The 22,370-nt window shown below is 39.3% G+C and overlaps 1 protein-coding gene and 1 long non-coding RNA gene across 3 annotated transcripts; both read left to right on the top strand.

Moving 5' to 3' along the window:
* Positions 1-458: 458 nt before the first annotated feature.
* On the top strand, positions 459-21,844 carry prdm10 (PR domain containing 10). Of its 2 annotated transcripts, none has more exons than XM_007259540.4 (23): positions 459-644; positions 3,403-3,577; positions 6,586-6,747; positions 7,005-7,064; positions 7,171-7,275; positions 7,797-7,974; positions 8,485-8,726; positions 9,055-9,255; positions 9,824-9,896; positions 10,428-10,545; positions 11,573-11,690; positions 11,815-12,090; positions 13,690-14,034; positions 14,167-14,322; positions 14,729-14,908; positions 15,046-15,156; positions 15,676-15,876; positions 15,993-16,136; positions 16,424-16,594; positions 17,587-17,724; positions 18,404-18,578; positions 18,999-19,099; positions 19,857-21,844. In XM_007259540.4, exons 2-23 carry the CDS (start codon positions 3,506-3,508, stop codon positions 20,043-20,045), a joined length of 3,516 nt encoding a protein of 1,171 aa, XP_007259602.3. In that variant the 5' UTR covers positions 459-644; positions 3,403-3,505; the 3' UTR covers positions 20,046-21,844. The 2 variants fall into 2 exon arrangements, with proteins under 2 accessions (XP_007259602.3, XP_049339430.1); XM_049483473.1 differs by lacking the exon at positions 459-644 and adding an exon at positions 2,960-3,067.
* LOC125804563 (uncharacterized) lies at positions 4,932-5,781 on the top strand. Its single transcript, XR_007440672.1, has 3 exons — positions 4,932-5,057; positions 5,284-5,562; positions 5,595-5,781. It is a non-coding gene; the product is annotated as an uncharacterized LOC125804563 (long non-coding RNA).
* Positions 21,845-22,370: the final 526 nt, after the last annotated feature.

Here is a 22,370-nt window from a genome sequence, read left to right on the forward strand (position 1 = left end):
AAGGGAACATTTACACAAGTACAGTAAACAGTGTTTAACTTAAGTATTTAATCTCTTTTAAATTCAATCAATAAAAATATATATTAAATATTAAAACAGTCCTGCATGTATGATAAAATAATAAATATAAAATCGCAGCAAAATAATGTTCATTATTATATCTTCTAGCAAATTCCTAGCTCGAATAGAGAAGAGGGCGGGGTAAAGTGGGGACTACGACTTCTTCCTATCGCAGATCTTTTTTCATTGGTTAATAGAAACGGCGGATTTTTCTGATTGGTCATGCGTGCGGGTGCGGAACGACTCCCGCGCTTCACTGTGCAAAAATAACGATACTGTAGTCCAAATAAAATACATTCACTTAAATAAACTTAATTATGATAGATAAGAAATACCAATATTGATATTTGTGACAGAAACGAACTGCTGAAACATTACCAGAAATATTAGCAGTTAAATGAAATATAAAATCTGAAGTCCCCGCGTGTTGCTGTTGCTAGGCAGATTATGTTAATATATGCAGCGCGGCCATCTCTGCAGCTACCATTCTGAGGGAAGACTAGGTTGGAGGATTAGGTTAAAATATCAGAAAGTGGAGAGAAATCGACCCGCAACGCGAATCTCAGCTTGGAGGTTATCTCTCTGTGAGTATTTCTGGAGACCTGGCGGCCGGCTGGGTGTTTTATGTGGGCAATTTATTCGCGGGGTTTGTCCGGTCTGTTCTGCGAGCCTGTTGTTGTTGGACCCACCCAAAATGGCGATCTGCCTTCCCTCCTCTGCGGAGACGGCGGCTCCGCGCTGGGCTGGACTATACGCAGGGAGCGGAGGGTTCAGGACTGATATTTAGAATCGATTTAAAACCCGATCTGTTCGGTCAGAACTGTGGTAATGTCCTAATCCGTTGGGAGGCAGGAGGTGTGATGGTCTCCGCAGTGTTAATGGCTGTGTGTGGGAGGTTATCTGCAGTAATGTTGCTGTAGTGGTGCGGTGAATGCCCGCCTTTCTGCAGCTCCGCTTTGTGTGGTATGGTCCGGCTGGAACTCCGAACCTGAGGGTCAGAGCGGGGGGAGAGCGGAGAATCACCCACTCCTCTGTATCACACGAACACGCTTTATTATATACATGGTTTTGATCCACACTCTGAGTAAGGCCGTGTTTTTGTAGCTGTACGGCTTTATCTCCCTGGTGGTCGCTGGCCCGGTTCTTCCCGCCTGTCCCGCTTTCCCCCGGCGAATAATTAGACTGACCGCCCCGTCTGGAGGAGCTGCACGCCGCCGCTGCCGCTGCCGCTGCTGTATTTTGGTTAAAGCAGCTCTCAATTAGTAGCAGCAGCAGCACGACCCTTACTCATTTACTCATTTAGCTACTAAACCGTCCAGAATTTAGCTCATTATCTCAGGAAACGTGTCTAATTTTCTGAACTTAGCCAATGTTTTCTGTCTCTACAATAATGATAGAGCTAGCAGCAAAGCTAACTCGCGTACACATTAATTAAACCTATGTTAGCTACATCTATCTACAGTGCCTTAAAATTACAGTTAGGGAAAAGTATTACGTTATATATAGGTTAATCCGTGAGTTTCTCAACATTTTTCTACCTTATACTCACACAAACTAACCTATATTATTATATTTTATGGGGTGTTTAAGTTATATGACATACCAACACAACGTAAAAAGAAACTGTGAAGTAAAAACAAAATTAAAATATCTATTCCTCAGGCAACAAACCAATTTTCTTTCCATACCATAGCATTTTTATTCATGCACTTATTTATCTTTAATATAATGTTATATGGCAAAGCTACGTCCAATACAAATAAGGCGTAAGTGAGTCATGAATAAAAAAAGTATACAGCTGTATATCAAATAAGAGACCACTTAAAAATTATGAGTTTCTTTGATTTTACCAAATTAAAAACCTCTGGAATATAATCAAGAGGAAGATGGCTTAAAACAAGCCATCAAAACAAGCTGAATTAAAGTTATCCAAAAGCAATATGCAAGACTGGTGGAGGAGAACATGCTAAGATGCATGTCAAGATGCACCAAACATTGATTTCTGAATTAAATGTTTGTGAATATGAACTTGTTTTCTTTGCATTATTTGAGGTCTGAAAGCTCTGCATCTAGTTATTTTAGCCATTTCTCATTTTCTGCAAATAATTCTCTAAATTACAATGCTTTTATGTTGTCCGTAGTTTATATATATAAAAAAAACAACAACATTCATTTTACTCAAACATATACCTATAAATAGAAAAAACAGAGAAACTGATTCAGAAACTACAGTGTTCTCTTAATTTGTTCCAGAGCGGTATGTGCAAGAATATGTAAAGAAGTGCAATTGGCTTTTTATATTCTTACATTCTTTTTGTAAACTCACAGCAACCACACACCTGGAAGAAGGCGCTGTGGTCAACTGTGACCAAAGTAAAATTATTGGAACTAAATGCAAAACACTATTTATGGCAGGACACTTAACACCTCACATCACTCTAAACATATCATCCCCATGGTGAAACGGGTTGGCAACATCATGGTCCGGGGATGCTATATATCACAGTACAAATCTGATGTAACAACTACCTATCCACTAACAATGGGTCAAGAACAGAGACAAGCAATGGTAACAGCTCCTATATAAGTTGCTCAAGGACTGAGATTAAATGTGTACAAACATATGTGCAGTTGTTCTGTTGTTGCATTCCTGTTTAAGGTTTATTTAGTAGAAAATGAACAGTTTTATACATTAAGTAGAAGCAACAATGTTTGTATCTCATAAACATTTTTTTTAATAAAAAGTAACTACAGTTTGCATAAAATAATAAAAATATTAAAATCTACCACAAAACTGAAGTTGAGCATAAAAACTGCAAACTAACAATTAAAACTAAATACAGTAAATAACAAAACAAATACAAAATAGACTTATTCGTTTTATTTTTTAAAATATTTTCACACAAGACAATATTAAGAAATCCAAGTTCAGTACATCAAGCACACTGACTGTTTTTTTTACTCTCCCTTTCTGCCTTCAGTAACCAGCATATTTATCAAGTGCCAGGTAAAACTTATTAAATTCTTTAACTTAATCTTTACAAATCCTCTCAGCTGACTGACTGATCCATCTACAGTTATAAGAATAAAATTAAGTTATGAGCAGCTATGAACTTTTTTATAAACAGGTATTTGTAAAACATACAGTAATAAAATAAAGAAAGCACAAGCCTTCCCATTCCAGTCTGTCTTCTATACCAGTTGTTTAATGCATAAATTGTTTCACTGAATTTTCAGTTTAAAAGCTTGTAAGGTTTTCTCTGCTGTCATAATGCTATGTCTACTAACTATTTTGTGTATTTTTTTAAAAATGTTTTTGTGTTTTATTGTTTGTGTTATCAGGTGCTGTGCTCCAGTTTACTGCACCCCCTGGATGCTTGTCGGTGGTCCATGAGGAGACTATAGGTGTGGGGGGCAATTTTGGGTTGTCCTCCAAAAATCTGCCATGGAGGCAAAACAGGAATCTTCCCCTGTGTGGAGTCAAACCACAAACAGTGAGACCAGCAATCCCCCACAGGTACGACACTACATACATATGTTTCCATAATAATAATAATAATAATAATAATAACTAGAAAAGGTAAAGTTCGTGAACGAACTTTAAGTTGGCTTGGAAAAGAACGCTAATAACGTTAAAAAGTTAAAATGGTTGCTAAGCTTTTTCCGTCTGAAGAGTGTGAAGAGTCATTGATTTGCTGTTAACGCTAAATGCTAAAAACGCTGAAATCTAAAAACATTTGGTTAAACGCTGAAATCTAAAAATGTTTGATTAAACGCTGAAATCTAAAAACGTTTGGTTAAACGCTGAAATCTAAAAACATTTGGTTAAACGCTGAAATCTAAAAATGTTTGATTAAACGCTGAAATCAAAAAACGTTTGGTTAAACGCTGAAATCTAAAAACATTTGGTTAAACGCTGAAATCTAAAAACGTTTGGTTAAACGCTGAAATCTAAAAACGTTTGGTTAAATGCTGAAATCTAAAAACGCTTGTTTAAATGCTGAAATCTTAAAACTTTTAAACTTTTGATTGCTAATGTGTTGCTAGGCGGTTGCTATTATTTCTGAAAAGGTTGCTAAGCTGTTGCTAGGCAATTGCTAATGTTTTCCAGGTGGTTGCTAAGCTGTTGCTAACTGGTTGCTAGGCAATTGCTAACATATAACAGGTGGTTGCTAGGCAGTTGCTAAGTGGTTGCTAGGCAGGTGCTAACGTTTTCCAAGTGGTTGCTAGGCAGTTGCTTAGTGGTTGCTAGGCAGTTGCTAACGTTTTCCAGGTGGTTGCTAAGTGGTTGCTAGGCAGTTGCTAACATATTCCAGGTGGTTAATAGGAAGTTGCTAAGTGGTTGCTAGGCAGTTGCTAACGTTTTCCAGGTGGTTGCTAAGTGGTTGCTAGGCAGTTGCTAACGTATTCCAGGTGGTTGCTAGGCAGTTGCTAAGTGGTTGCTAGGCAGTTGCTAACGTTTTCCAGGTGGTTGCTAAGTGGTTGGTAGGCAGTTGCTAACGTTTTCCAGGTGGTTGCTAAGTGGTTGCTAGGCAGTTGCTAACGTTTTCCAGGTGGTTGCTAGGCAGTTGCTAAGTGGTTGCTAAGTGGTTGCTAGGCAGTTGCTAACGTTTTCCAGGTGGTTGCTAAGTGGTTGGTAGGCAGTTGCTAACGTTTTCCAGGTGGTTGCTAAGTGGTTGCTAGGCAGTTGCTAACGTTTTCCAGGTGGTTGCTAGGCAGTTGCTAAGTGGTTGCTAAGTGGTTGCTAGGCAGTTGCTAACGTTTTCCAGGTGGTTGCTAAGTGGTTGCTAGGCAGTTGCTAACGTTTTCCAGGTGGTTGCTAGGCAGTTGCTAAGTGGTTGCTAGGCAGTTGCTAACGTTTTCCAGGTGGTTGCTAAGTGGTTGCTAGGCAGTTGCTAACGTTTTCCAGGTGGTTGCTAGGCAGTTGCTAAGTTGTTGCTAGGCAGTTGCTAACGTTTTCCAGGTGGTTGCTAAGTGGTTGCTAGGCAAATGCTAACGTATTCCAGGTGGTTGCTAGGCAGTTGCTAAGTGGTTGCTAGGCAGTTGCTAACATTTTCCAGGTGGTTGCTAAGTGGTTGCTAGGTAGTTGCTAACATATTCCAGGTGGTTGCTAGGCAGCTGCTAAGTGGTTGCTAGGCAGTTGCTAACGTTTTCCAGGTGGTTGCTAAGTGGTTGCTAGGCAGTTGCTAACGTTTTCCAGGTGGTTGCTAGGCAGTTGCTAAGTGGTTGCTAGGCAGTTGCTAACGTTTTCCAGGTGGTTGCTAAGTGGTTGCTAGGCAGTTGCTAACGTTTTCCAGGTGGTTGCTAGGCAGTTGCTAAGTTGTTGCTAGGCAGTTGCTAACGTTTTCCAGGTGGTCGCTAAGTGGTTGCTAGGCAGTTGCTAACGTATTCCAGGTGGTTGCTAGGCAGTTGCTAAGTGGTTGCTAGGCAGTTGCTAACGTTTTCCAGGTGGTTGCTCAGTGGTTGCTAGGCAGTTGCTAATGTTTTCCAGGTGGTTGCTAAGTGGTTGCTAGGCAGTTGCTAACGTATTCCAGGTGGTTGCTAGGCAGTTGCTAAGTGGTTGCTAGGCAGTTGCTAACGTTTTCCAAGTGGTTGCTAGGCAGTTGCTAAGTGGTTGCTAGGCAGTTGCTAACGTTTTCCAGGTGTTTGCTAAGTGGTTGCTAACTGGTTGCTAGGCAGTTGCTATAATTTCTAAAGTGGTTGCTAAGTTGTTGCTAAGTGGTTGCTAGGCAGTTGCTAACGTTTTCCAGGTGGTTGCTAAGGTGTTGCTAACTGGTTGCTAAGCAGTTAATAGGTGGTTGCTAAAACCTGGCTGGGGTGCCGGGGTGTCCAAACTTTTGACTGATAGCTGCTCCATACAGCAGCTCCTCCATACACTCACAGTACTGGAGGAGCAGGGGAGAGAAGGGGTTCCGTGCGCAGAGCTGCTCGTGTGTGAGATGGAACTCTGGGCCCCCCATTCATTTCTATGGGAAAACTTCGTACGACATTTGTACGAAATCCGTACGACGTATCGTTTCGTAAAGCATATTTTCGGAAAGAACTCACTAAGTTCTATAGACCATCCGAATTTCGTCTTCATATCTCAAAAATTGTGACGTTCACAGCCGTTCAAAAATCTTCTAGTTCATTGTCTATGGAAAAAAGGGCGTACGTTTACGAAGTTTTTACGAAAACCGTACGATATATCGCTCCAAAAAGCACAAGCAACGTAACTCACTATAGGTCCCACGATCCCTGAAAGTTTCGTGATTCTACGTTAAAAGCCCTAGGAGGAGTAGCGTTTAACAAAAGTGAGGAAGAATAATAATAAGAAGATTACGAAGAACAATAAGTTGGCTTTTCCAAGCCAACTTAATAATATGTTCCTCACATAAAACAGTTGATTTACTGTCTGCGCTCACAGATCCGTAGTACTTAAATGTGTTATTTACCTAGGCTACATAAGATAGATGATTAGATGATAGATGATTAGTCTTGTATGAAGTTTTGCTATGTTACTGTATGTTCTGTGATCACGCGTAGGTTCATTTTGAGGGTGGTGCAGTGGCTCAGATTGTGTACAGTGGAGACCAGCCGGACCGAGGGCAGCAGCAGGTTGTCTACACCGCAGATGGAAACTCTTACACATCGGTGGAGTCGGCCGAGCACACATTGGTGTACATACACCCTGCAGATGGAGCACAGGTGAACACGCGCATTTCACATATGTATTTCTTGTGTTTGTTGTCTAAACTGAGCTTCTTTAGTTTTTCCACTGAAGAATGAAAGTAATGGAAATTAGGGTTAAACTAGGGTTACACTTGCATACAGTTAGACTAGGGTTACACTTGCATACAGAAATTAAATTGTCATATTTTTTCTTGTGCAGCCCTGAGGGGCTATTAATTTAGCATTGTGCCAAAACGAATGCTTTAATTGAGTTTCTAAATGTATTTTTTTAGGCTGTGTTTGCAGACCAACCTCAAGTGGCTTATATTCAGCAGGATGGCACAACTCAGCAGGTATGCAGTATGCTTGGGTTATGTGATAGGGGGGGGGGGCTTGTGAGAATATTATTTTTATTATTATCTTTACATTGGTTTTTCACTGATTTTTTTCCTTCCTCAGGTCACAGTGCTGCTGCCCAGTGGGCAGAACATGAATGCTGCCAATCTGCATGTGCTCAGTAATGTAGCAGATGCCCCTCAGGCTATACTGGAGCCTGTGACACAGGTGAGACAGAAGACAGTGGTAAAAGTCTGTGTAAAAAAAAAAATAAACCCGTGAATCACTTCGTTCGGAACTAATAGTTATACTGGGACAGGCCTAATTTCTTCTGTTAAAACTGCTGAATGTACCTGTTCTTCATGGAATTTTGCAGGACCACGTTAAAATAACTGTCATGGGGGTGGGACAAAATATCACAATTGTGTTATAATGGTTTTATTTGAGACTCATTGTCTATGTGGCGTCATATACTGATATTTTTATTGTTATGATATTTGTTAGACCTTTTTTTTGAGCGCTTGTTCTGACTACTGCGCCTGCACAGATCTCCTTATTGAGGGGCGATTTCCCTACTAATATGCTGCAAGATTGGCTCTTGTATGGACGCTGGGTTGAGCATTATGAGAAGAGGAGGTCTCCTCATTAATACAGACTCTGTCGAACATTGTTGTCATGTCAATGTTGATTCTGTTAAAGTTTTAAGTAAAGGTTTTTTTAGCTTTTTAGTTATGTCTCTATTTTTTCAGGCCAGTGCTGCTCTCACTACCATGGCGGACCCTGCGACCAGTCCTCTTGGTGCCACAGACTCCACTGTGGACTCAGAGGATGAAGATGAGGAGGATGATGATGACGATGATAGAGACGATTCTGAAATGGAAGATTGGGAACCGAGGCCGCCTCAACCTTTTACTCCTCAACATCTGTGTAAGTGTGGAGCCACGGCAGTGGTGTATCTATTGGCTAGGGAAAGACTTTTCTGCATCCACTTCTGTTTTTTAGTTCCTGCTGTGTAAAGAGTGTATATAAGAGTAGTATATAGTTAGCATAAAAAGAGTATAGTATAGTATACAAAGTATAGTTCTATATACAGTACCATTCAAAAGTTTGGACACCCCTTCTTATTTTTTTTTATTTTTCTCTACATTGTAAATTAATACTGAGGGCGTCCAGACTATGAAAGAACACATAATAAATCATGTAGTAACTTTGAAGTGTATTTAGGTGCTTTTATCTGGGGTGCTGTTAACTAGTGGTTTGGAGACTGCTAACCTGATAATCCTTACAGAGGTAACTCTTGGTCTTGATGAGAGCCATTTTCGCCATAATGGTTTTGATTTTCTTTGTGACTGCTCTTGAGGATATTTTTAAAGCTCTTGAATTTTTTTTCTTAACTTTTTTTTTTTATGTGTTATTGTATTTTCTTATTTATTTCAGGGTGTGAGGAGTGTAATAATGCCAACTCTGGTCCGTGTCTGAAGCACGGTCCTCTCCACCCCATCACTAACAGGCCGGTGGTGTCCAGAGCGCGGGCCAGTCTACCCCTCATTCTGTACGTCGACCACTTCATGGGTGGAGTTTTCTCTAAAAGGCGGATTCCCAAACGCACCCAGTTCGGGCCTGTAGAGGGACCACTGGTACCACAGAGCGAGTTGCAGGACAGAAAATTCCAGCTCAAAGTAGGATTAATCTGTTCAATCTAATTTACTGTTAATTTTACTTAAACCGCAGTAGAATCACATGATAATGTTTAAAGTTTAACTGATCCAGTTTGCACACAGGGCCTTCATACTCTTGACAGTATCATTTGCATTTAGTTAGCATCTGGATCTATTTTAACTGGATTCTGTTACCACTAATAATTAAAATACATCCCCACTGTGATCAGATCCAATTTTACTTATCTGCATTAAAGGAGGGCAGGTATTTTTTTTGTGCAAAACTATAATACAGGATAATATTATAATACAGGAATCATGAGCTTACTGTAAAGTCTGTGTGTGTTAGTTATGCATGTTAGATCCAGAGAAGGATGGTGCGAGGGCGGAGGACTTGTGGTTGGATCTGTCTGATGAGGATCGCTGTAACTGGATGATGTTTGTTCGGCCTGCTGAGAACCATCTGGAGCAGAACCTGGTGGCGTATCAGTACGGCTCTGACATCTTCTACACCACCATCAAGAACATCCAGCCCAAGCAGGAGCTGAAGGTAAGCAGCAAACACAAGTCCAGCAGTGTAACATACAACATCTTTCAGCTGTTATTATTGTTATTTTTTCTATTATTATCTTTTTTTTCTTCTGAAATTTAGGTGTTAGGTGTTTTTCCCTTTATTTGATATATTTTCTACATTGTAGGTTAATATTGAAAACTATAAAATCAGTAGAATGTGTTAAATAAAACAGAAAATGTTTTATATTTTAGTTTCTTCTCACTAGCAGCTTTAGCTCTTCTGTCAGTCAGCATTCTGTCAGTCAGCTTCATAATGTAGAACCTGGAATGGTTCTCCAGCAGTCCTCCAGGAGTTCCAGTAGTGCTGAGCTCAAACTGCTGCTTCAAGTTCATTTTACTTTCCAACTTTTCCTCCAGAACTCATCCAGAACCAGCTCAACTGGGTTTAGAAAAAGTTTAGATTGTTGAGGACTACCAATTTACTGTTTGTTACCCAAACAGTTACCCAAACTAGTTCTTATTGCTTTAGTATTAATCTACAATAATACATAAAAACATTGAAAGAGAAGATGTGTCCAAACTGATACTGTGCATGTTTTCTGCAGGTCTGGTATGCTGCGTCTTATGCTGAGTTTGTCAATAAGAAGATCCATGATGTGACTGAAGAGGAGAGGAAAGGTATGTCTGACACAGACGTGCAAATGCAGACACAGCTTGTCTAGTCCTTGTAGAGAAGAAGTATTGTCAATAGAATGGGACTTTCTGGAGCAGATAAACAAACATGAAGCTATTGGCACAATTCCTAATGCCTCTTTGAGCTGTGGAGCAGTGGAGCTGTGTACCCTGTAATGATACTTGGTGAATTTTTGTTGCTGAATGCAAATCCTCACAACAAATCCCCAAAATCTATTATAAAGCAGGATAGATTATTTTTAATATCGGTGATTATAAAAGAAATAATAAATAATACTTTTGTCTGTGTAGTGTTGGTATACTTTTTTCTAATATTAATTTTTTATTTGGTTAGATGGCTAACCATAACCTACATAATTCTGTACAGTACTGCTCAATAATTATATACGATAAAAAAATAGAATTTAACAGGCCAAATATCAAAATAATGTCCTACTGAGTTAAATGTAGTTTAATGTGTACAGTTGACTTTTTTTTTATATGAAAATCATTCTCTGACTCCTGTGTTTATATCAGCACTGCGGGAGCAGGAGAAGAACTGGCCATGTTATGAGTGTAACCGCCGCTTTATGAGCTCTGAGCAGCTCCAACAGCATCTCAACATGCACGACGACAAGTTGGACCTCATCCAAAGGTTTGAACATAAAAAGCACCGAAGAGAAATTTCATTTTCGATAAATGCAGTATTTTCTGACTTCATCTATTAAAATATTGTCAGACTGAGTTTGTATAGAAAACTATTTCTCATTAAAATACGCCACTGTTAATGAATGAAATGATTTTTAATTGGTACATTTTTTTTAATTTTATGTTTTATATAATACTTTATCTAATGTCATCTTTTTGCAATGATATTGTTCTATAATAATAATACTAAGCTTAAGTTTTATGTGAAGTGTTGAGCAATGTTTAACTAGAAAACACAAATCATAAATATGGTTTAAACACTCATCATTAAATTGCACTCGTCAGGCAGTAGTCTTATGATGTAGAAGAGTTTTAATACCTACAGTTCTCACTGTAATATATTAATACATCTGCAGGTTATGTTTTATACATGGTTTGTACATGTATACTGGGGGTCCTGAGTCAAGGCAAGAGGCTTTTATTGGCTTTACATCATTATAAGATAGTAGTATTACAAAAAGAGTACAATAATAGTAGTACACAGTGGAGTGAAATTACAGTCCTCCAGGTCCAACATTGTTCACTATGGAACAAACTACAACACAGACATGTATAAATAAATACAGACAAATACTATGGATACCTAGAGTAACCTTTTAAGCACTCAATAGATATAGCTATAGCAGTGGCGCTAAAGTTCAGCATCCAAGCTGCTGATCAACTAGTTAACTTTAGGGCATCGTATATCTTCAGAGAGGAGGAAGGTGGTGCCAAAATTAATTATTATTGCACATTTCTAAATTATTTTGTGAAAGGGAGCTGAAATTAGCTTTTAGTATATTTTATTTTAGTTGCACCATTTAAGGCCAATAAAACATTGGAATTACACATTTAAACTATGGTAATATGGTGATTTTGTCATTTTTAACAAGGAAAATACTTAAATTTGTGGGTTTCTTTGGTCGCTTGTGCCACTATCTTGCAACGGTCTCATAGCCCTGTGTTTGGAGAATGGATGTATTTTCTCTCTATAGGCCGAAGGGGCGTGGTCGAGGACGTGGAAGGAAAAGGTTTGGTGCTGGAAGGCGACCCGGTCGGCGGCCCAAATTTATTCGTTTAGAGACCCCAACAGAGAGCTCAGATAAAACCCAGGTAAGATCTCAGAGAGAACACAGAAAAGTTGTTTTGATCTGGAACTGTCTGATAACTAGAATGATGTCCAGAAAGCAGTCCAGCTCCACCTTTTATTAACAGTCGTTAAATCTACTGGTTGCAGGACATTCTGCCCTTCTCTGATAAACTCCCATACGAGGAGCCGGTGGATGGGGCCCTGAACGGGCTGAAGGTGGGTGAGCTAGCAGACGATGCCGTAGAGGCAGAGCCTGAGGGTGCAGCAGAGACGCAGGTGGTCCAGCCTGACGTTCTACAAGAAGTGGATGGAACCGACAAATCAACAATGACCTCTAGTGCTCCTCTGCCCCCCAAGGAGGAACAGTCAGCAGGCGATACCCACCTCTCCCCGCAGGACATACGACGTGCCCGCAGGATACGGGTAAGACCGGCATTTGTAGTTACAGCCCCGCCCCTTCCATCTCTGTAATATAGTGCTGATGTAGTGAGAGTGGAGTTGATTGACAGCGGCGTGTGTGTGTGTCTCTCTCTCTCGCTGGGCGCTGCTGGTTAAGGTGGACCTGCAGGTAGGTCTGATGTGGGCGAGGGCAGAGTCGGGCGGTGCCAGTCTTGTATTTTGTTGCGGTGTTGGCGATGTTTAACTTCTGCATCCTCATCACATCTGTTTGTATCAGTAGAGTGGTTCTGTGCTTCATCTGAGAACAGGGATATGATCTTCTGCATACGTATGTGAAGGCATTCATCATTAATGGACATAAAACGTAAAACATGAAACATGGCTGTGATTATCATCATTGTCTGCAGGCACAAGTTCACACGCATCGTCATTACTTTTGTCCTGCCTACACCTAAATTAAGCAGACTCCCTCCTCATTTCTTCACACCTCGGAGAAACTCCCTAACCTTACTTTCTGAAGGCTACTGCATCTTGATTGAAAATGCACTACACAGAGTCTGGCTGTAGATAAAAGAAAGTACAGGTATAGTACGGGAAGTAGGAGCATCAATTAATTATGTTCTCCTCTGCTAATATTAGGTTGTCTAGGATAGCTGACCTTGACTGGGGAGGCTCTATATAGCTCAGCAGACTAAGTCCCAAATCCCAGTCTTATTTTGCACCCCTACCTCTCCCTCGTAGTATTCGAGTGTAACCCTTCTTATTGAAACAATTAGCTCCTAAGAATTAGGACAACCTTTCAAGGTTTGACATTTGCCACTGAACAATGAACCTATAAAAACTGCTTCATTACCAGGCTGCTAGCAGTGGTACGTAGGTGACCATACTGGGCAAATGTGATAGCAGTGGAACGCTGAAGACAATCTTCCATTTTGTGTCTTCAGAAAGGGGGCAGGTGGTGTAGCAATTAATTATTATTTTGCTCTCGTTCCTTAATTCCTCTATGATGGGGTGATTTATTTTTTTCCCTGTTAAAGTTGTTCCCATCTTAAATGCTGCAGCTTCTGCCATCTGTTGGACCATTTAAGGTGGACAAACTACAGGCGTTTTTTTTTTTTTTGTTTGTTTGTTATGAAGAAAAATGGCCATCATAAAACAGTGAAACTACGGTAATATAATAATAATATTTTTATCAAGGAAAATATTTACATTTTGGGTTTCTTTGGTTGCTTGTGCTGCCATCATGCTTCTCATAGTCTTATGTTTTGAGAGTGCCTCTGAAAAACCTCTGGTTGGAAGGCCATGCACCCCTAACCACTGAGCCTAACAAGAAAATGGGGTCACCCTACCCCTAAGCGTGCATGGAAGGTCTAAGCGGTTGGGCCAAGAGGTGAAATGAGATGTATTAATGTGATTACTTCACTCTTGGTTAATATTAGCACAATAGGTGTAAAACAACGGGATGAACTGTGTGTTTTTAATTCTTTTGCGTTTATAAAATTGCTAATTCTGGTTTATTTGTTAATATTTGACGTTTCCATTGTGCAGTAGCCTTCAGTTTTCATACTCACTTCTGTTTCCTCCCAGCCCTAAACTCAACTCTCTACCACCTCTCTTTCCCAGAATGCCGCTCTGCAGCACCTCTTTATTAGAAAGTCCTTCCGACCCTTCAAGTGCTCCCAGTGTGGGAAGGCGTTCCGCGAGAAGGACAAACTAGACCAGCACATGCGGTACCACGGCCGGGACGGCTGCCGGCACGCCTGCCACCACTGTAATAAGGGCTTCCTCAGCAGCTCAGCTCTGGAGGACCACCTGCAGCTGCACTCTGACCAGCGCACCTACTCCTGCCTGTTCTGCACCGAGTCCTACGACCGGCTGGACCTGCTGAAGGAGCACGTCGGGGTTCACCTGATCAACGGCTGCTTCTCCTGTCCGTCCTGCAAAAAGACCTTCACTGACTTCATACAGGTGCTGTACCGGACTGGCAATATAGAGGAAACAGTGTACATCATTCTTCAATCAGTTTTGTCCGTTTATAATTAGTATAAATAACATTAATCTATATTTACGTATTATTACCGTTGCTGTAATTATGTTCAGGTAAAGAAACATGTGCGCAGCTTCCACTCAGAGAAGATCTTCCAGTGCACAGAGTGTGATAAAGCCTTCTGCCGACCGGACAAGTTGCGACTGCACATGCTCCGCCACTCCGACCAAAAGGACTTCCTGTGTTCTACCTGTGGCAAGCAGTTCAAGGTAAGAATGTTCAAACATGGCATGTGGATTGGACACAGCAATGCTGCTGGAGTTTTTAAACACCTCAGAGTCATTGCTGGACTAAGGCCTAATACCATGTCTCTTTTATACCTCTACCTCTTGTTTTAGAGTGTAATTTTTTTCCTTGGAACAGAATTACAAGAGGAAGGGGTAAAATTTTTCCCCTAAGAATTGTTTAAAAACCCCAGCAGCACTCCTGGGTCTGATCCACAAACCAAGTATGCAGAGAAACAGGGTATAAAACCCTGCATTTCTCAAATTTCTGGGCTTTGAGCTGCAAATCTATGAGCGGTTAATCACTATCACTATCAGCTGTTATCACTATGTGATGTACTTAATGAAAATATGTCCTGTTAGAATCTGATCAGCTGTTTTATTCTCTCAGAGGAAGGATAAACTGCGGGAACACATGCAGCGCATGCACAACCCAGAGCGCGAGGCCAAAAAGGCCGACCGAATCCACCGCACTAAAGCTCTGAAGCAGAAGGAGCCCACCACCGACTTCGAGAGCTTCATGTTCAAGTGCCGATTGTGCATGATGGGATTTAGACGGAGAGGCATGCTGGTGAGATTATTGTTGTCTTTCTTTTTATTTGCTTACTTCTCTTTTTCCTAAATATATATTAAATATAATTTAACCATTGTAGGATTCTTCAGAAAATGTGTCATTTACTATGATTTTTTTTTTTTGGTCCTCTACAGGTAAATCACCTGTCAAAGCGGCATCCAGAGATGCGAATAGAGGAAGTGCCTGAGCTCACGCTGCCCATTATTAAACCCAACAGGGATTATTTCTGTCAGTACTGTGATAAGGTGTGTGTGTGTGTGTGTGACTGCGTGCCCCTTTTACATTAGCCTGCTCCGTATGACCAGGCTCTGTCACCTCCTACTAATTACAATTCTTTATAATGTATTTGCAGTGTATATTGGTTTTTAATATATGAGCTAAAGGGGAAATTATTTGATTTTCAGCTAACCTAAATAAAACAAAATTTTAAAACCATACAATTAACATTACACAGTTCATTTCCCAAGTTATTGTACACACAGTAAACATGATGATGACAAACGGTTATTTTTCAGAGGACGCAGACATTCCTTGTTGTATACATTTTGGCAGTATTTCTTTGACATTTACATTGTTCACATCAACATCAGAATAATATTGTATTGACCAAAATTAAAAATAAATCGTGATATAAATATTTGGGCCTGTCATTCAGCCAGATTTTAGATACTGATAGTATCAGCTTTATGTTTGATCTATTAAACTGGGATGCTTATTGAGTGAGTGTGTACTGAATTTTGTGTTATGTTGTTCTGAATCCGCAGGTTTACAAGAGTGCAAGTAAGAGGAAAGCACACATTCTTAAGAACCACCCCGGAGCAGAACTTCCTCCCAGCATCCGCAAGCTCCGCCCAGCCGGGCCGGGAGAGCCGGACCCCATGCTGAGCACACACACCCAGCTCACGGGCACTATCGCTACAGCACCCGTCTGCTGCCCTCACTGTGCCAAGCAGTACAGCAGTAAGGTAGGCGTGTGTGCGTTTACATGTGTGTAATAGTTGTGGGTCAGTGTTCTTTACTCCTAGTCTCTGACGGCTGCATCACTGTTTTGTGTACTCTATAATTTATGTTGTTCCCACAGACAAAGATGGTGCAGCACATCCGTAAGAAGCATCCAGAATACGCCCAGTTAGCCAACAGCATCCAGGCTCCTCTGGCCACAGCGGTCATCAGCAGCGCTCCTGCCGTCATCACCACTGATGGCACTACAGCTGAGGCTGTCGTGGTAAGAACACAAACACAGACTGTGTTTTTTTTTTTTTAGGTGCTGAGCCACCAGAATCAGTGTTGTTTACTGGTCCAAAGTCACTATCATGAGTTTAAATTATATATTATATTATAATATAATATAAGTCTTTGTGAATATTATACAAATTAATTCCTTCACAGTTTCCACCCTATTATAAGTAATCAGTCGTGTGTGTAGGTGTAGGTGTGGTACTGTGTGCAGTTTGTGTATTTCTATAATGTGCAGATGTTTAGTATTTATGCTCCTCCCCTTTTCTCTTGCAGACGACAGACCTGCTGACCCAGGCAATGACTGAGCTGTCTCAGACCCTGACCACAGACTACCGGACGGTGCAGGGAGATTTCCAGAGGATCCAGTACATCCCTGTTTCCCAGGCTGGTGGTAACCTGGCACAGCCTCAGCACATCCAGTTGCAGGTGGTGCAGGTGGCACCGGTAAGAGCATATCTTTTAACAACACAGAATAAAACCTCATCAGGTTCAGATTGGCTCCTTACAACACTAAACTTCTCATTAAGGACATCATACAGGAGGCATTTGTTGTACTGAGACGTGGACTCGCATGTTTGTTATTGGAAAGATAGTCGTTTGGTGTAGTTTATGGTGCATGGGAGAGCTTAGAGTAAGTAAAGATCTGTTCTATACTAACTATAGATGACATGCTGTATATTTGTCATTCATAGACCATTTGACAAAATTGACAAATCAGTGCTATGATCTTGCATATATAACCCATACAGTGAAATGTGTAGTTGCTGGGTGAAGTTGTTATAATTTTCTTTTTGTGTATTTTCTATCAATGTATTATTCTGAAAGTGTTGTTTCAAAAACATATAATGTCTTTATATATTTTCCAAACCTGCAGATTCCCTGATAAAAGAACACTGCTTTTGAATAGTTGACATACTGGCACACTCAGTTTTAATAGGCTCACCTATTTTAGAAAATATAATTGACAATATTGAGGTCAGCAGACCTTATTAAGGTCATGTACATATTTTGTGTATGATATGACTGAAGTAAGACCTAACTATAGGACTCCTCATTTTAAATCCCCTAAACTTTCACTGTGTATTGGTTTGATAAAAAAATACTGCTTTGGCAATATGTTGGATGCCTTCTACTTAACAGGCAGCTTGTGCTTGTCATCCATTTGCTGACATTATTTGCGTTTATAAGCTCCTATTTTTCATGACCATTACTTATTATTTACATAACTCACACACCTGCTGTAAAAGCAGACCAAAAGACCTATATTAAATCACCACAAAAATAAATATATTGGAATATCCAATATAAATAATCGTCTAATAATGTTTAAATGCTAAAAAATTTATAATGACTTTTTATTTAATAATATTTTTTTCTCCTTTACTCTGTGTATCTTTTTTTTATTCCTTTGTTTATTTCATGTTTTCTTCCTCCAGGCCTCTTCCCCTCAGTCCCAGCACTCTACTGTGGATATGACTCAGCTGCAGGACCCCCACGGCTTCACCCAGCACTCCATTCAGGTCCAGCACATCCAGGTTTCTGAAGCTACAGGAGGGGTGCAGACCAGCGCACAGGTCCGCTCACATCAGCATACACAGTGTTTATCACTCATTATTCATTTTAAATTATTATTATTATTATTATTATTAAACTGAAGTTCATTAAGCTCTGAAAAGAACATTTATTAGTCTATCCTTTTTGAGAGTTTTGAGAACAGTGTAAACACTAATCAGCTCAGCATGAAGTCCTGTGTTCAGACTGCAGGTAAATCAGATCTGTTTCTCAGATCAAATAAAAAAAAACACTGTGGTTTGAATCAGTTTGCAAAAAAAAATCATGAGTTTTAATTTCATGTGTCCAGATTATGAAAAATGAACCTGGAAACAATATAGAAATGCCAAAAATCTAATGTAGGCTGTTAGTCTGAACAGTGCCTTTGTGTGTTACAGCAGTAGATCACTTAAAGTGTTCAGGGATTTGTGTGAGTGATGGCATCATCTGTTCTAAACAACAGAAGCATCAGATACAAATCCTGTCTTGGCTGATTGATTGTAACTTTGATTAGTGACCTGTAATGTATCTTGATTTTTCACCAAACGTCTCTTATTTTATCTCAGTACTGGGTTTAAACTACACTGTATGTGTATCTGCTGTTTAACCAATGAGGCAGTGTAAACCAGTGTATCCCAGTTTACTGCCTTTTTAATCAAATTTTTGCTCATTTGATCAGTTTTTATTTCTTTCTCCAATCAGGTGACGAGTCAACCTTTAAGCCCCTCCTCTCAACAAACGGCACAGGACTTAAGCCCCGCCCAGCTAACCCCTGTCACTCTGGCCCAGAGCCAGTCCCTACAGACATCCACAAATCAGACGCAAGGAACGGTGCAGCACGCGTATTTACCCAGCAACTGGAACTATCGCAGCTATCGTGAGTTAACACTACAAATACCTAAAAGTGTTAAACAGGACTTTACGCACTTAACCAGAAAGAAGGGATGTGTAACTAAACACTAAACTAAAAAATGCTGAACACTATTCTACATAAAGGACAAAACAGTTATGTGTATATATACATATTTATTTTTTACATTTAATTATTTGTATTATTTTACATTTCAGTTTGTAAACCTGAATGTTGCTGCTGTTTATATTATTTTTTTTTATTTACACATATTAATAAACAAGATCTTAAACAGTAATAAGTAAACAAAACTAACTGATCGTTTCCCTCACAATTATCAGCACGTCCATGTTACAAATTATTTCTCGCTTCAAAACTGATTAAAATCCTCTTTTAAATCATTAAACTGAAGTACTTTCCCTGTTTGATTTTTTTTTTTTGATTTAGCTTCTGAGATCCAGATGATGACTCTTCCTCATGCTCAGTATGTGTTAGCGGAAGCGAGTACACCTGTCACTGCAGCCGTGAACAGCAACCAGGTCAAAACGGTGAGTTAAACAATGAAACCATCAGAGAGCTACTTCAGTATGACTTACAGAACACACATAGTGCACATTATATTACAGTGTACACACAGTCATTTCAGAAGATTGTATCTAACACATTTATATTGATGGCGTGTAGCTGACAATTTAAAAAATAAGAGACCACTTAAAATGATGAGTTTCTTTAATTTTACCAAATTGAAAACCTCTGGAATATAATCAAGAGGAAGATGGATGATCACAAGCCATCAAACCAAAATGAACTGCTTGATTTTTTGAATCAGGAGTGGAATAAAGTTATCCAAAATCAGTGTATAAGACTGGTGGAGGAGAACATGCCAAGATTCATAAAAACTGTGATTAAAAACCAGGGTTATTCCACCAAATATTGATTTCTGAATTCTTAAAACTTTATGAATATGAACTTGTTTTCTTTGCATTATTTAAGGTCTGAAAGCTCTGCATTTTTTTTTTATTTTAGCCATTTCACATTTTCTGCAAATAAATGCTCTAAATTACATTATTTTAATTTGGAATTTGGGAGAAATGTTGTCTGTAGTTTATAGAATAAAACAGCAATGTTCATTTTACTCAAAGATATACATATACATACCAAAATCAGAGAAACTGATTCAGAAACTGAAGTGCTCTCTTAATTTGTTTCTAGATGTATATTCAAACTGATCAACCTGATTAGGTGTAAATCATTGTTTATGTGGTATTAATTTGTGTATAATTATTTTTTTTCCTCACCATACAGACACACTATGTGATCTCTGAGGGACAGACTGAGATGGATGGTAAACAGGTTAATGCCCCGCCCACAACCAGCCAGGTACATACTGATCCACTGGAGCAGTCATCCAGCAGTCAGCAGGCCACCACCCAGTACATCATTACCACTACCAACGGAGCCGGCACCAGCGAGGTCCACATCACTAAACCCTGAGCCCAGGGGCTTCATAACACACAGACCCGACTGGACTCAACCCGACTCAGAGCTGGACTGGCCTGGGAATAGACTTCCCTGATCAGGCTGGTGGACGTGCTGGCTGCCAAAGTCTGCTGAAGTGTGAGAGAGAAAAAGAAAGAATTGTGATTTTTATTTTCATGGACTAAAAAGACTTAACTTCTTATTTATTAAGAAACAATCAGAAACATTGGACAGTTGCGTCAGAAATGTGGAGTCACTCCTTACACAAAGCCTGAATCATTTGTGATAAATGATCCCTGTTCAACCGTTGCTTGTAAGTTTTAACACTTACTGAACATTATAGATTTATTGGAAGCTTTTTGTATCTGCCGGAAACTTCTGAAATCTGCAGACAACACTGAAAACCCAGAAAACTTTTTTTTTTTTTTTTTAAATCACAGTCTGAAAATTTTCCAGAATAAAAAGGACAGATTCTGTGATCTTAATTCAACATTTAATTTATGAGAAGCTTTGCGTTTCTGATGATTATAAACTAACACTGCTTAATTGGATCTACTTGGAACTGGATCAGTTTTATCTGTGGAGGTGAAATGATGTTTAAAGCTAAATGAAATCAGTAAAATGTATAACCAGTTTACAGTGGATAAGAAATCTGAATATTAATGACTGAGGTGGGAGTAGCTACTTGATTTATGATTTTCCATCACCTCCAAAAACACAATACAGGAAAAAATACATTTATTTCTCAGTATACATAGAAATGTACACGGGACAATATGACAAAATTTTATCAGGTCATGTTGTCATTATACATTATATTTTTTTTACGCACGTTGAGTCTATTACCAGTGGTTGAAGAACACTGACCCGAATGTACCTTGTTACAGAGAGCATAAATAGTCCAGTTTAATTGGATAAGTTGCAATATATTTTGAATAAAAATCACTGTACTTAGTATGGGAAAGTAATTAGTGTTTTCTAAGGATCCGTTACCATGCAGACTGTGATCACATGTATTGCGATTAATATTGCGCATTGTGAAATTGTCTTTAAATATCATCATATGATCATTTTACCATATTGCCCAGCCCTAAACATTAGCTGAGGTTATGTTGACGGCCTGTTTTATAGAAGATAAAACTGAGGAGTGCACAATCGGTTAAAAAGACGTGATGATGTGATATAATTAGACAAGATTTAAATGAATGAGAAACTAATATGTGTAATATCTAATAATGTGTAATAATCACATTATTCACCTCCCCATGTAAAACTAACCCTGTCCCAACAGTGCTTTACTCTAACTAGAGCACTGAGCTAAAGTGTGAGTTGTGTGTGTGTGTGTAATGCGGCGCTGGTTCACTGATGATGTGTTACTGGTAGATACTTCTCCAGCTGGTCTGGAATTGAGTGGGATTTGCACATTAGCACAGACTAACCTGAGCTCGATCATAAACTAAGAGTAGTTTAACCCATCCCTATAATGAGTCTGATGGTTCTCATCGGTTGACATTTCTGTTTAAAGTACTGTTTTTGTCTGATAAACATGTTCTATTGATCAGACAGTGTCAGTCTGACCCCCTCCTCGCTGTTTCAGTTTGGACGTTTGTTATTTATTTGGGATTAGTGCTCAGCTAAATCTGTGTTAGATAAAAAAGGGAAACTAAAGGTCATTATTTATACAGGGAGGCGTGTACAGTGTATAAAAGAGTAGCTGTATTATTCTGAATATTACTATTAACTGGGTTTATAGTGTGTGTACAGTAAGTGTCCTGATGTCGATAGTGCTGGGAGAAAATAAACACCTTTTTATACACCTGTGTGATCAGCCTAATTTCTGGATTCATCAGGAATGCTGAATTTATTTTGAATGTTAAGTGTTCGAGATATATTGATCTAAGTTAAACCTTATTAGTTATTATAGAAATTGACTGAACATCTGTTGTGATATACAGTGGCAAAATTACACAGTTGAAAACTTGAATTTCACTGTATTGACAAAAGTTTTCAAATTCTTTGTTCCTTCTAAAATTAGGGGTAATAAAAAGAGTTTATCCAGATCTTGTAGGAGTAACTGTTTCTACTGTCCAGAGAAGACTTTCTATTTGATTCTGATACATTGCTGTGAGGATTTGATTGCTTTCAGCCACAAATTTTCATCCAAACTTATTTAAAAGTACTTGACTGAGCTACATCATTTAAAATAAGAACACAATATACACAATAGCTTTATGTTTAATTATCTGCTCTAGAGAATCTTATTCTATTGGCAGTTCTCTACAGCGACTAGGCAAGCTGTGTGTGTTTTATTGCACATATGTGTCAGCAACGGGTGTAACT

This window comes from Astyanax mexicanus, chromosome 9 (genome assembly GCF_023375975.1).
Source record: "Astyanax mexicanus isolate ESR-SI-001 chromosome 9, AstMex3_surface, whole genome shotgun sequence".
Taxonomy (NCBI): domain Eukaryota; kingdom Metazoa; phylum Chordata; class Actinopteri; order Characiformes; family Acestrorhamphidae; genus Astyanax; species Astyanax mexicanus.